This window comes from Cervus elaphus, chromosome 3 (assembly GCF_910594005.1).
Source record: "Cervus elaphus chromosome 3, mCerEla1.1, whole genome shotgun sequence".
Lineage (NCBI taxonomy): Eukaryota > Metazoa > Chordata > Mammalia > Artiodactyla > Cervidae > Cervus > Cervus elaphus.
The window spans coordinates 30,243,621-30,258,109 of NC_057817.1; the positions used below are offsets into that span (position 1 = coordinate 30,243,621).

General features: G+C 53.4%; 2 protein-coding genes across 3 annotated transcripts in view; both read right to left on the reverse strand.

Moving 5' to 3' along the window:
• Positions 1-14,489, reverse strand: part of LOC122682197 (tubulin alpha-1C chain-like) — a 1,110,822-nt gene that overhangs the window by 1,075,527 nt on the left and 20,806 nt on the right. The window lies entirely within an intron of this gene.
• On the reverse strand, positions 1,352-5,045 carry PRPH (peripherin). 2 transcript variants are annotated; one of them, XM_043885017.1, is made up of 9 exons: positions 4,387-5,045; positions 3,955-4,015; positions 3,685-3,780; positions 3,132-3,299; positions 2,903-3,028; positions 2,593-2,813; positions 2,429-2,478; positions 2,075-2,154; positions 1,352-1,822 (listed from the first exon to the last, which is right to left on the reverse strand). In XM_043885017.1, exons 1-9 carry the CDS (start codon positions 4,926-4,928, stop codon positions 1,757-1,759), a joined length of 1,410 nt encoding a protein of 469 aa, XP_043740952.1. In that variant the 5' UTR covers positions 4,929-5,045; the 3' UTR covers positions 1,352-1,756. The 2 variants fall into 2 exon arrangements, with proteins under 2 accessions (XP_043740952.1, XP_043740943.1); XM_043885008.1 differs by having other exon boundaries at positions 1,352-1,825.

A 14,489-nucleotide genomic window follows, 5' to 3' on the forward strand; every position in this document is an offset into this window, starting at 1 on the left:
CTTCCATCTCCTTCTAACTCTTTCTGCACCCCACAGCCAGAGTGATCTTTCTAAAATACAGGTCTAAATACCTCACCCACTAAATCCTTTTCTTTCCTTTTTCCTTAGAATAAATTCTGAGTGCTTTAATATGTCATATAAGACCCTCGGTGACTTGGCCCTCATCATCTTTCCAACCCCAACACCATTCCTTCCTTTCTAGCCTTCATTTCAGCAACATAGAACTACTTTTACTTTCCAAACTCCCTCTCTCTCATCTTCTGGCTGACGTATCTACCTAGAAAGTCCCCCTCCTCTTCCTGCTTCACCTGAGTAACTCCTACTTGTTCTCTTGTGCTCATTGTGATGGCGCCTCCTTTGGGAAGCCATCCCTACCCCAAGACTGGATTATGTGCTCGTCTTCATGCTCCCCCAACACCATCTCCTTATCCCAGTCACACCACTCATCTCAGGGTTGAATTGTATGCTTATTTGTCTATGTCCCCCACCCAGACTGTGAGTTCCTTGGAAGCAGGGATTCTGGCTTACTCTCTGCACCTCGCACTATAATCGAGTGAGGAAAATCATTCTAAATTCAGAAGTGGATTTTGATCTCAGGATAAGCGTAGGATGGAATGGAGTGGAGGACAGCATGTTAATAGATACTTCCAAACATGGGGAGGAGTGATGGTAGCAGAATCTGATCTGCTTGCTAAGTGCGTTGAACAGGTTCATGTGGGTGGCAGGGCCACGCCAGGGGAAAGGACTACTGAGGCAGAAAATGTAACCCAGGCAAGAGATGAGCGTGGCCTGGACCAGTGGGGTGGCAGTGGGGACAGGGAGAACCAGACAAACTTGAAACAGCTATGAAGTAGAATTAACAGAATTGGAGGATGTAAAGAAAAGAAAGGGTATAAGATGAGGTGAGCTGTAATTTGGGCAATGGAGGTCCTAGTGGTATCTTCATCTGTGATGGAGAATCCAAAAGGAAGAACATGACTGCAGACAGTGGAGAGCAAGATGAGGGGCTCTGCTTTGGTCATTCAGGGTTGTAGATGGGGAATGGAAGTTGAGAAGGAATGGACAGAGAGGTAGGAGGAAACTCAGGAGGGTAGACAGGAGTCATAGATTTGAGATAGTGAGAGTCAGGGAAGAAATGACTTGAGGCAAGGGGAAAATAGTGCTGAGCCTCCTTTGCATGGATGCTCCCATGACACAAACACAACTGTACTGGGGAGTTTTCTCTCTCTCTTTACGATTCCATGATTTTTTTAAAAAATGAAATATAACTAACTTACAGTATTATATTACATTCAGGTATATAACATAGTGACTCCATATATTTATACATTACAAAATAATCACCACTGAAGAGGGTTCCCTTGATAACAGTTTTATTTGATTTAAAAGTGAAACTCAGACCCTGACCCACCCACTAACCTTGGGGTTATGGCAGGAATAGACTCGTCCTGGGGTTGGTCAGCTTCTTACCAGAATGAGAAATGGGGGAACATACAGACTTTTACCAGGACAAGAAATGGGGACCACAGAGACTCTTAGCAGGACTAGAAGTGGGGAACATATGGATCATGCCTATGTGGGCATGGAGAAGCAGGGACAGGCCCAGCTACAGTGCTGGGTAGGGCTTGGCCACTGGCCAGGGAAGGGGTGACTGGTGCCATCCCGTGGACACATGCAGAGGGGAGGAGACTATTTCCAAACTGGTGCCAGGATTTGGCCTTAGAGGCCTGGGGTAGGGCAGAGAGCTCCCATCAGCTCAGTAGCTCTGAGGAGAAGACTTGTCCAGCTCACTGTGCTGCTCCTTCTGAGACTCTGTCACCACCTGCTGGGGGGTGAGGCGTGTGAGGGGCACTCCCCTCTCAGCACCACCTCCCTCTAGCTCCTTTGTGGCAAAGTGTACCCCCTCCCTCTCAACCAGTTGGGGCTCCCATCTGAACATCCACCTCCATCTCCCTGTCTCATTCTCACCCCAAGAATCACTCACCCACAAACACCCGAAGATTACTTACACCAGGCTGGTGTCAGAAATACTATGGGAAAAGATGGGGTCCTGGGCTCAAGAGGCCCATCTCACCTCCCCATCCCGGGTCTCAATGGTCCTGATCAGAACCATCTTCCGGCTGTGGGTTTCCTGGGGAGGCTCCACCTCAGGTACTGGAAAAGGCAGGATGAGAGGTTGAGGGGAGGAGTCTTGGGATATCCAAGCCCCTATATCTCTTTGGGGTGGCAAAGAGGCGGAGTGAGCGACTGAACTGAACATCTCCTTGGGAGGAGACGGGTGGGGACGGGCAGGGCCCGAGGATCAGGGGCAAGGACAGACTAAGACTCAGGCAAGAATCAGTCCCTGAGCAGAGCCATAGCAAGAGTCCAATCAGGGTAGAAATGGACAGGGGACAGACAGGTTGGAAGTCAGACGCGGAAGACTCACCAGTCGTCTTTATACTCAAGGATGCAAAGGAATGGATTGGCACGGAAATCCTGGGGACGAAACCTGTAGTCAACTACTCGGCCTGGGGTTGGGGGGGACCCTGGCCTTCCACCCGCCTCTCCTCCACCCCTACCCATCCCGACCACGCCCCACCCGCCCCTCACCTGCTCTCCTCGCCCTCCAGCAGCTTCCGGTAGGTGGCGATCTCGATGTCCAGGGCCATCTTGACGTTGAGAAGCTCCTGGTACTCTCGCAGGTGTCGCGCCATCTCCTCCTTGAGCTGCCTCAGCTCCTCCTCAAGCCGCGCGGCGCCCGCCTGGTACCCGCCGGCCTCCAGGGCAAACTGCTCCTCCAGCTCCCGCAGCTGTCTGAGCAGCGCCTCGTTCTGGGGAGGTGGGTGAAGAGGGGCTCAGTAGGGGGAACACAGCCTTTGTCCTCCACCCCCGGGGCCGGGGCGCGCAGCCTGGTCCTCACTGTGCCGCGAAGCCCGTCCACCTCGCACGTCAGGCTCTGGATCTGGCGTCGGGACTCATTCATCTCCTGCTTAGCCTGGCGCAGGGCCTCGTGGTTCCGGTTGGCGGCGTCCGACAGGTCCGCGTACTGCAGCGAGGGTGGCAACTCGGGGGTGAGCGGGCCAGATGGACCCTTCTCCCCCAGCGCCCCACCCTTCCAGGCCCTCCCAAACCCCCCGGTGCCTCCGGACCTTGGACTTGTACCACTCTTCTGCCTCCTGCAGGTTCTTCGCCGCGATGCTTTCGTACTGGGCTCGGATGTCCCTCAGCGCCGCTGTCAGCTCGGGCTTCACGGTCGCCTCCACCTCGACGTGCTGCACTTGCTGGCTCTCCACGCTCAGCTGCAGGTCTCTCAGCTCCTGTCGCCCAGGGCAAGATGCCGAGTTCACCGCACAGATCCCACGCGGGCCGCGCAGTTGACGCGCAGAAAAGAGAAGAAACACTTGAATGAACAGAAGGGGGCGCCAGGGAGCGCAGGGCGCTTAGGCCTGCGCAGCTCGCGCCCCGCGGGTACTGTCATCGGCCAGGTTACAGGGGTGCATCTCCGCTGCTCGCCACCAGGTGGCGCAGGGGTGTGAGTCTAACCACCTGTAGAGGGGGTGGAGGACCGGCGCACGTCTACTCAGTCAATCTCATTTCTCTTCCAACGCTCCACCCGCCACTCTCTTCATGAGCTTGTCCCCCAGCTCCAAAGAGACCACCCTCAACCTCCGGAAGTCGTACCTAACACCTGGGTCCACCCACCTCCTCGTGCAGCTTCTTGAGGAACTCAATCTCATCCATCAGAGATTCAATCTTGCGCTCTAACTCCAGGCGAGACAGGGTGGCGTCGTCCACGTCCTAGAGGGGGTGGCAGGGGGGGTTCGAGAGCAGGGAGGGGTTGTTTAGGTCGAGGAAGAGCCTGGCCCTCCCTGTCTGTCTCTGGGGGCTTCTGGTCGCCTCCCTTTGCCCACAGATGCCACCCTGGATATGCAGGCGGTGGGTAGGGGTGGGGGATGGGGAGACCGAGCTCACCTTACGGAAAAGCACGAGGTTGTGCTCCGCATCCTCCCTCTTCCGAGTCTCTTCCTCCAACCTGGTGGGAAGAGTGTGCAGAAACTGAGTTCCGAGGTCACCGCCCAGCCTGCAGACCGCGACCCCCAGGATCTGGGTCGGAGCTGCTACTACAGCCTCTAGAGAGGGGTCTTCGGGCTGCTGATGGACTTGCCCCATTTTCTCTGTAAACGGCTGGAAGCTGGGGTGGGGCCCCTTTGTACACGGGGGAGACATAGTAACTCCCCCTCCCTCACCTCCCCTGAGACTCAGCAAAGTGGTGGTGGGGGGGGGGAGTGCCCGCCGGCGAGGGTGCCGCCTGCACATTCCCAGGTGGACAAGGCGAGGGGGCGGCTCCTCGCTCCCGGCGGCAGCCTCGACGGTCGCCGCCCCGCCCTGGCCCTGCCCTCTGACCTCTGCTTGAGCGCTGCCAGGTCCTCCGCCAGCCCGTCGCGCTCCACCTGCACCCGGTCGCGCTCCCGGCCCAGCAGCTCCAGCTCCCTCCGCAGCTCACGCAGCTCCTGCTGGCACAGTTGGTCGGCGCGGGCCGGCTCCTGGCCCCGGGCCTGGTTCAGCTCCCCGCGCAGGGCCGCGTTCTGCTGCTCCAGGAAGCGCACCTTCTCGATGAAGTTGGCAAAGCGGTCGTTGAGCTCCTGCAGCTCCTGCTTCTCGTTGCTGCGCGTGGCCAGGAACTCCTGGTTGAGCGCCTCGGCCATAGAGAAGTCGAGGCGCTCCGAGGGCAGGCGCAGGAGGGCGCTCGTGCCCGCCCGGGGACCGCGGAAGCTGCCCAGGCGCACGGAGGAGCCGGGGGACGCCGAACCCAGCAGGCGGCTGCTCGAGAAGCGGGAGCTGGACGAATAGGAGAAGGCCCCCGGGGACAGTGAGGGCGGTGGCCCGAAGGTGCGGCGGTAGGAGGTGGAACTGACGCTGGACCGGAGGCCCGACGGGTGGCTCATGGCGGCCGAGGATGGGCAGTCACCGCAGGCAGAGCTGGTCCGGGCGCGGGGAAGGAGCCGCAGACCGCTGCGAGGCGGATTTATAGGCCTGCGGGTTCAGGGGGGGGGCCTGGGCTGCTCCTCCCACTGGCCTGACGGTGGGGCTATGTGGGGAGGGGGACGCCCCACCCCTGCGGAGCCGCGGGAGTGCTGCACCCTCCCTCCCCGGTGCTGGCGCCTGGCCCGCTTGATTCCCCCTGTTGCTGGCGGGTAAGGAAGCAGAGATGGCGACCACAGGCCACAGACAGGCAGGGGGTTGAGGGCCAGTGACTTCTAGCAAGCATCCAGAGCTGGAGCCTAGAATGGGAGGGCCTGACTTGAACTGGGGTGTCCCTGGCTGAAAGAGCTGGTCACAGTAGGGGGATAGGAAGCCTGGAGGTTAAAGGGCAGGCTTCACACGAGTAGGGAGGAGGTGGCCCAGGTGATGGAGATTCGGCCTGGCTTAGGCCCCAGAGTCTGTGACTCCACATGTCCCCTGAAGGCTAGGCTTCACTTTCAACTGCTGTCAGCTCACCCCTCTGTCACCACACCCAGGGAGATCTGGGGGCCCGGAGCGCAGAGGCAGCGGAGGTGGGTGAGGGAGGGCTGCTCTCTCCATAATCCCCAGGGCTCTGGGCAGGGTTGCTGCCTGGCGCCAGCTCTGCCGCTAATGGACTGGCTTCTTCCCCTCCCCCTCCCCTGGACACTTGGCCAGGGGGTTGCCTGCTGATGTCTCACCCTTAAAGACACAGATCCCAAATCCACCCCAGGCCCCAAGAAGGTGGGCACATCAGAGGGGGCGGAGGGTCCCAGCTCTGGGTCCCACTCCAGACGTCTGAGCCCTGCCCCTGCCGGAGGCCGAGCTGAGTGAGCCAGTGTGTGCAGTCTGTCTTTACTGGCTTCTCCCTCCCCCCAGTCAACCGCTGCTCAGTCATGGCCTGACGGGAACCAGGGCCATTCCTGAGGTAGGAAGGGGAGGGGGCTGAGGGGCGGCAGCTGCTGCCAAGCCTGCGAGATGGACCATTTCCAGTATTAAGGAGCGGCAGGTACCCAGCAATGGGCGGGGCTGGATGGGTAGAGAAGAGGAAAGAGAAGGTGCCCATCCCCACCGGTTCAGAGATGAGGAGAAAAAGGCCCAGAACAGAGCTGCACGCTTGTGCACACAGATGCAGAAGCATAATAGCACCGTATACTTAAGTGCACACAGGTTAGACACACACAACCACGCATCCCTTCATACCCTTCCCCACTGCACAGGGGTGGGGAGGCTGATGTCTGGCCTTTCCATGTCAAATGGCTTCCAGAACGCAGGCACAGGCTGCTCAGGAGTGGACAAGCAGCGTGGGTGGTCTGCAGGAGCCGGGAGCTGAGGCCTGTTGGGCTTGCCAGGAGCTATGGGGCTGCTGCCGCCGGGGACTCCAGGGCTCTCCAGTAAGGACAGGTCTGCATAAGACTGGCCCGGAGGACAAGAGCTGGGCGTCTGGGGAATCAGGTCCGGGACTCCGGGCTGGATTTCTGGACAAGGAGGGCAGCTGCCTGGCTGGCCATCTCCTCTGCACTGCAGGGCAGAGAAGCCTCCCCCCTTTGTATGGCCTCCAAGATGGGCCAACGCCCTCCGCTCACATCCCTGCCGCCTCCGGCTCCTCTCCAGGCCCCTCCTTCCTTCCGGGCTATTAGTCTCTCCCTGCACAGCTGCCAGGTCCTTCTCCTTGATGAGTCTGGTTTGGTTGCCAGGGGAATGGGAAGAGGGAGGATGGGAGAGAGGGGATGGGATGGATGAACCAGGGCTGGTCTTGAAAGTGGGGAGGGGCTAGGGTCCTGCTTGGGCTAGGGCTGGGGGGCCTGATAAGAATGAGGAGGGGACTGGGGAAGCCGTGGTGCTTTCTGCTGCAGCCCTGCGCTCTGACCCCCAGCTGCCACTGGAGCCCCATCCACTCCATCCTAGGCCCCGCCCCGCCCCTGTCTGCTGTCCTCGGAGCGGACTGGGCGTCTGAGCTGGTGCTTCTTGCAGAGGGGTAGGTCCTGGGGAGGACCAGCTCAGGCTTTACCTCTGTAGGGAACTGCTGGCAGACTCCGGGGCTGGCCTGAGGAGTTACGGGTGGGGTTCCCATCCCCTCCCCTGCTTCAGCTCCCCGCTCACCACCCAGAAGCCTCAGAGTAAAGGGAAGCAGAGCCACCTCCGCAGGGCCTGGGAGCTGTCAGGCCAGGGTCTGACCTGGGTTTGGGAACCAGGCCTGCTGGCAACTCGGAGAAGACTGCTCCCCCACACTCAGAAAGAGTGGGGCCTAGGAGGTCTGGAGACAGAAGAAAGGTAGAAAAGTGTCACGGCTGAGAACCAGGGCTCTAGTCCAGCTGCCACACTTCCCGTCTGATTCCAACACTCTGCTGTACAAATATAGGGTCATTATTGTAATATGTCCTCTCATGAGCTCCAGCCAAAGGGGGATAATTGTGGCTTCCACCTCAGTGTTGTCAGGAGGGTTACATACATACATGTAAAATACTTAGGACGCATATAATAAAAGCTGACATTTTAAGCTAATTTTACTACTACCAGTACTACTATTACAAATCTCTAGAGGGATATTGTCAGCCCCCAAATACAGTGAGGAAGGATCTGGGCTTCCTTTGGATTGTCCCCACTAAGAGCAGTGGGGTGGGGAAAAGGGTGGCAGGAGCCTAGTACTTCCTGGCTGATGGAAGGAGGAAAGGGTAACCTCAGTGCCCTGGGCAAATGCACACTGATTAAGACATGGACACTGGACAGACTGGCTGCATGCGTTTGATCGTGGCTCCTCAACCTAATTAGCTGTATGCTTTGAGTTTGCTTGAGTGATTTAACCTCTGTTCACCCCATTTTCTTTATCCATCAGTGGGGATGATAATAATGGTACCGTAACCCCCTAGTGTTGGAAAAGTAAATGGATTCCAGTATGTGAAGCACTTAGTGCTTGGCACGTAATACATGCTGTACAAGAATTAGCCAGTGTTATTAATACCCCTCCTCCTTCTGCTGTCCTTGGCTGCTCTGGTGAAGACTCAACAGACAATTGGATGTATTCAGAGGTTTGCAAGGCAGGTATGCAATGAAGTTTAGGTTACTGGCAAGATAGCTGCTAAATGACAGGCCATGGACTCAAAGCTGGATGAGGAAGGATGTGTAGGCAAGAGAAGGTGGGGTATTGGGAGAGTTAAGAGGTCCACAGCTAGACTTTCAGGCGAGATCAAAGAATAGTCACAGTATAAAGGGGTCAAAAGAGGCACTGAGGGTAGGATGCTGTTTTCAGAAAGCAGGATGCGTAAATTCGAGATTCTAGAGCTGGGACATTTATGGATAAGATTCCCAGGGTGTTGCTAAGGGAGTGGGCAGCTAAGGCTAAGGTGGAATGGAGGGAAAGGTCATGGAAGAAGAGATCAGGTCACCAAACCAGGCACTTACTAGCTGTGTGACCCTAGGCAAGTTACATGTCCTCTCTGAGCTTCCATTCTTTTATCTGTAAAACAGGAATGATGATACCTTCTCGCAGAGGTGTCATGAGATCTAATTGAGGTATTGTACATGAAGCAATTAACATGTCATGAAGCTCATAGTAAGTGCTCAACATTGTTGAATGCCTTTTCCCCTCCTACATGACAGACAGTAAACAGACACGCAGAAGAAATGACACAGCCCTCATTAGTTGTATCTAAGTGTCAACTGGGCTCTCCCTGCCCCTCAAGGTCTAGGACTGACCCAACCTCCATTCCACATTCTGGGAAATTTCAGTGTCTTCCCCCAGATCTCCTTGCCTTCCTGCTTTCTTCATCTTTACATCCCTAGATGCAAGGCCCTGTTGTCCCTGAATTGGCCGACTGTACAACCAGCTCTCCACAGTGTCCCACGTGTGGAACTCGGCACCGTCCCTTGGTTCCTGTGATCCCCACCCCATCACTTGGGTAGGAACTGAGGCTCAGAGGGACAGAACTGGCCGATCTGAGGTTGTACAGTGAGCTGATTATGGCTCCCTCTCCAGGAAGATACATCCTGGTTTTTCACTGCCTGCTGGTGTTCTGTGTTCTGGGCATGTAGGAGCGAGATGAGGCCCAGCCAGAAGGAGTCCAGCTCCATTCCAGGTGGGCTCTCCCAGGCTGGCCCAGCTTCAGGATCCCCACTGACAGAGTGGCTCCACCAAAGAGGAATCCTTTCCCCACGATCTCCATTTTGGAGCTCCACTCCTCCCAGTTAGGGAGCACCCTGGGTATCTTTTCCATCTCATCACTTCTCTCGTTGTTGTGGTTCAGTTGCTAAGTCGTGTCTGACTCTTTGTGACCCCATGGACTGCAGCAGGCCAGGCTTCCCTGTCCTTCACCATCTCCCGGAATTTGCTCAAACTCATGTCCATTGAGTCAGTGATGCCATCAAACCATCTCATCCTCTGCCAATCCCTTCTTCTCCTGCCCTCAATCTTTCCCAGCACCAGAGTAATTTCCAGTGAGTCGGCTCTTCAAATCAGGTGGCCAAAGTATTGGAGCTTCAGCTTCAGCATCAGTCTTTCCAGTGAATACTCAGGATTGATTTCTTTGGGGATTGACTGGTTTGATCTCCTTGCTGTCCAAGGGACTCTCAAGTCTTCTCAAGCCCACAATTCATTTCCTATGTGCTAAGCATTTTACACATTATCACTTTTAATCCTCACAGTAATGCTATGACATAAGTACTGACACTATTCCCATTTTACAGTTGAGGAAATTGAAGCATGGAGAAGTTAAGCATCTTGCCCAAGGTCACACAGCTACTGATAGTAAACTAATAATCTGTTTATATGTCTGACTTTCCTGCTCCCTGACAATACAATATTTGAGGGCAGCATTCACATCTCATTCCCTTTCATTTCCGTAGTGTCTTGTACAGAATCTAAGTCAAACAACTGTTCAACTGAAGGGAACCCAGAGGCGTCTGAAAAAAATTTTTCCCATGGTTGTGGAGTCTGGAAAATAGAGAGGTATGTTGCTGCCATCTGCTGGCAAGATGCTAGGATGACATGTCTGCCGTCTGAACCATCCAGGTTTATTGAGCTTAACACTCAAAGCTCAGGAACATCGAAATGTGGAGGCTGCTCCAAAACTATTTATCACCTCCTTTTTAAAGATGAGAGTTATTGAAGAGTGTGTAAATTAAAATAGCAGCACTGGTATTAGGGGTCCCGAGCCCTGATTTCATTCTTCCTCTGGGCTCTAGAAACCTCTTCTGCATCCCCAGAAGCTGAAAGCCAGGGAAGGAGGCAAAATCTGTCCTCAACTCCCCACCCCCCACCATCCTCCACTCTGTTCATTATCTCCAGGCCTGCCTGCATGGTAAAATTGCTTCTCCGTCCACCTGCCTGAACCTTCCAACCAGCTACCTGTCGACTGGAGAACAGGAGAGCAGCTTATGGCCACAGGATGCTAAGGGTTTCCAAGGTGACACAGTGGTAAAGAATCCACCTGCCAATGCAGGAGATGCAGGAGACTCAGGTTCGATCTCTGGGTCAGGAAGATCCCCTGGAGTAGGAAATGGCAACCCACTCTGGCATTCTTGCCTGGAAAATCCCAAGGACAGAGGAACCTGGCAGGCTACAGTACATTGGGAATCACAAAGAGTCAGACATGAATGAGCATGCATGCAATACCCTTTCCCCAGGTTATAACAATGACCAATTGTTAATATTTCCCCATAATTCCTTTGAAAGTAAGTTCCAGACATTATATTTCACCCCTAAATACTTCAGCATGCATCTCATAAGAACATTTTCCTACACATCCACGATATTATTAACCCACCCAAGACATTTCACATTGATAAAATATCATCTAATATTCATAGTTGCCCTCCCCACAAAGATCCCAGTAATGTCCTCCATAATTGTTTTCCCCTGACCCAGGATTCAAAGATGAAGAATTGTACTGGGTTGCCACTTGGGCAAGGATAAGTCTGGGATGAACTTGGCATGTTCGAGGAACTGCAGAAAGGTGAGGCTGGAGTGAGATGGGTGAGGAGAAGAAAAAGAAAGGTGAGTTAAGAGGAGTAAGGAGGAGTCAGACCACTTTGGGCTTTTTAAATCAGAGGGAAAAGTTTATAGCTTATTTTGTTTGTTTGTTTTGGCTGCACTGTGTCTTTATTGTGGCCAGGACTTCTCTAGTTTGGTGCTCAGGTTTTAGAGCATATGGGCTCAGTAGCTGTGGAGTGAGAGATTAGTTGCCCCACAGCATGTAGGATCTTAATTCCATGACCAGGGGTTGAAACCTGTGTCCCCTGCATTGGACGGCAGATTCTTAACCAGGGAAGTCCCTCCAGCTTACCCTGTTTGTTTTGATTCTTTTTTTTTTTTTCACTTGATTTTCGTTTTTTATTAGAGTATAGTTGATTTACAGTGTTGTGTTAGTTTAAGGTGTACAGCAGTGATTCAGTTATACATATACATATATCTCTTCTTTTTCAAATTATTTTCCCATTTAGATTATTATAGAATATAGAGTTCCCTGTGTTTCAGAGTGGTCCTTTTTGGTTATCTAATATTTTACATTTAGTAGTTTGTTAATGTTAAGGGTGCAAATTTCTTTTCTTTTACGTATGTGTATGCTGCTGCTGCTGCTAAGTCACTTCAGTCGTGTCCGACTCTGTGCGACCCCAAAGACGGCAGCCCACTAGGCTCCCCCGTCCCTGGGATTCTCCAGGCAAGAACACTGGAGCGGGTTGCCGTTTCCTTCTCCAATGCATGAAAGTGAAAAGGGAAAGTGAAGTCGCTCAGTCGTGTCTGACTCTTCGCGACCCCACGGACTGCAGCCCACCAGGCTCCTCCGTCCATGGGATTTTCCAGGCAAGAGTACTGGAGTGGGGCGTATGTGTATAGAAACCAATATTTGTTGTTTTTGTTGTTTAGTCGCTCAGTGGTGTCCAACTCTTTTGGGACCCCATGGACTGTAGCCAGCCAGGCTCCTCTGACCATGGAATTTTCCAGGTAAGAATACTGGAGTGGTTTGCCATTTCCCTCTCCCTCTAGCTTACTTTATTATTATTATTTTACAGTAAACAACTTAGTCTTTTATTTGCTCAAGGCCAGCTGTTGCAGGCACTGAGGCCCCAAGACTCCAGAAGTTGAGCCATCCTGCCTCCCAGGTGCTGCCTGCCCCATCCTGCTTCCGGCAGGAGATGGGAGAGTGGATAATGTGTACCCTTGCGCCAAGTATCTCTTCAGTTTTGGGTGTGTGTGTGAGTTTCTCGGTCGTGTCCGATTCTGCGACCTCATGGGCTATAGCCCACCAGGCTCCTCAGTCCAAGGGATTCTCCAGGCAAGAGTACCGGAGTGGGTTTCCATTTCCTTCTCCCCTCTAGCTTGCTTTAAATGCCATGAAAAGATATTGGAGGGTTTTAAGCAGGCGAATGATTTAATCAGGTTTATGACCTTAAAAGGTCAATCTGAAGACAATTTCAGATTTGGGACATTCTATAAGATGATTCCAAGAAAAGTGAGTGTATGAGTTTTCTAGAGATGTCATAAGAAACTACCACAAATGTGGTGTTAGCTGTGTGTGTTAGTCACTTAGTCATGTCCAACTCTTTGTGACCCCATGGACTGTACAGCCTGCCAGGCCCTTCTGTCCATGGAATTTTCTAGGCAAGGATACTGGAGTGGGTTGCTATTTCCTTCTCCAGGGGATGTTCCCAACCCAGGGATTGAACTCAGGTCTCCTGCATTGCAGGTGGATGCTTTACTGTCTGAACTACTAGGGAAGCCCACAAATGTGGTGGTTTTAAACAATAAAAATTGATTCTTTCACCATTCTGGAGACTGGAAATCAAGATGTTGGTAAGATTTACTCCCAAAGGCCCTAGGGGAGAATCCTTTCTTGCCTCTTCCAGCTTCCAGTGGCTCCAGGCGTTCCTTGGCTGCAGCTGAGTGCTCTGATCTCTGCCTCTGCCTTCACATGGCCTTCTCCTCCTCTGTGTCTGTGTCTTCCTCTCCTTCCTGTAAAGACATGTGTCACTGAATTCGGGGACAAAGGTAACCCAGAATGATCTCACAGTCCTTAACTGATCTTGTTTCATTCTTCATGCGTGTGTGCTCAGTCGTGTCTGACTCTGTGACTCCATGGACTGTAACCCACTGTGCTCCTCTGACCATGGGATTTCCCAGGCAAGAATACTGGAGTGGGTTGCCATTTCCTCCTCCAGAGGATCTTCCCGACCCAGGGATCAAACTTGCGTCTCTTGTGTCTCCTGCATTGACAGGCAGATGGATTCTTTACCACTGAGCCGCCTGGGAAGCCCAGCTGATCTGGTAAAGACCCTTTTCCCAAGGTCATATTCACTGGTTCTGGGATGTGGACATGTCTTATTTGGAGGGGGAGGGGCACCACTCAGCCCACTATAGTAGGACAAGTTCTAGACATGAAACTAAGAGATATAACAACTAAACTCACTGTTCAAACTTAAATTGGATCCTGGATTTGAAGAAGAAAAAGGCTACTGGAGAAATTTGTGTAGAGTATATGCTATGAATGACTACTGTTTTTAGATGTGAAGACAGGAATTGATTGTGTAAGAGAATGTTCTAGTTCTTAGGAGGTGCCTGCAGGAGTGTTCAGGGGTGAAGTGCCATGATGTCCACAGCCTTCCTTCTAGAGAGTCAGTTCTGTTGTCCTCGATGTCGTTTCAGTACGAAGCAGTGGCTCTGGCCCCTGAGTAAGTGTGACCGAGAAGGGGCAGCTGCAGTTAGTCACACCGCTTATCAGAATGGAACCTGGGCTTCTCATCCTGGCCTCCACTTGATTCTGCAGCTCTGTTACAAGAGACTGTCTGATAAGAACTTCTTGAGCACATGCATGTGCGTGAGATGGGCCAGCACAGGGCTCCTGGCCCTCAGGCCAGCCACCAGGAGACTCTTTTCTGCAATCATGACACTCTGTCGTCCACGTCCCCTACCTCCTGCAGGGAGAGGCCAGGTGGCAGCTGAACAGACAAGTTCAAAGAGTTTGATGCCCTACAAACTGCCCTGCCTGCCCTCTGCCTGCAGGCCACGCAGGCGCTCATCTGATGGCTGAGTCTGGCTGGGCCCGAGCTTTCGGAGCCTGTGGGTCTCCCAGCTGTTGCGGGCTGACCGTCAGCCGCTGTTAGACGCTGTCTCAGTCTCCACGTGAATTCTTTCCGCTGCACATTACTATGCTGATGCCCGAGCAGAGGGAAGGGAGGTGATGGAGGAAATGAGATGGGGAAGGGGGAGGGGAGGGAGAAATGGAAGTGGAGAGAGAAGATGAGGGTGGGGTAGAGAGGGGAGCAGGAGCGGAGAGCAGAAGAAACCAAGTGGACCAGAGAATTCGAAAAAGCCTCTCAGGTTTTCTCCTCTTGAGGACCCAAGGGCCCCCCAACACAAGGAAACAACCGGTCAAGTGACCCCTATTCACACACTGGAGCCCCTAGAGTCTGGCCTGGTTCTTGTGCTAAGAGTCCCCTGCTACCACCCCCTTGTCTCAAAGGGCAGCTCAAAGCGCCTCAGGCCCCGGAAGATTTAGGACTGCCCTGGCTCC

Excerpts from the sequence above, each read along its gene's own strand:
- PRPH (XM_043885008.1), bottom strand. The coding sequence starts at position 4,928 with ATGAGCCACCCGTCGGGCCTCCGGTCCAGCGTCAGTTCCACCTCCTAC. Across the intron at positions 3,029-3,131 it reads AAGAGTGGTACAAGTCCAAG|TACGCGGACCTGTCGGACGC; the intron begins GTCCGGAGGCAC and ends CCCTCGCTGCAG. Across the intron at positions 2,155-2,428 it reads CTTGAGTATAAAGACGACTG|TACCTGAGGTGGAGCCTCCC; the intron begins GTGAGTCTTCCG and ends TGCCTTTTCCAG.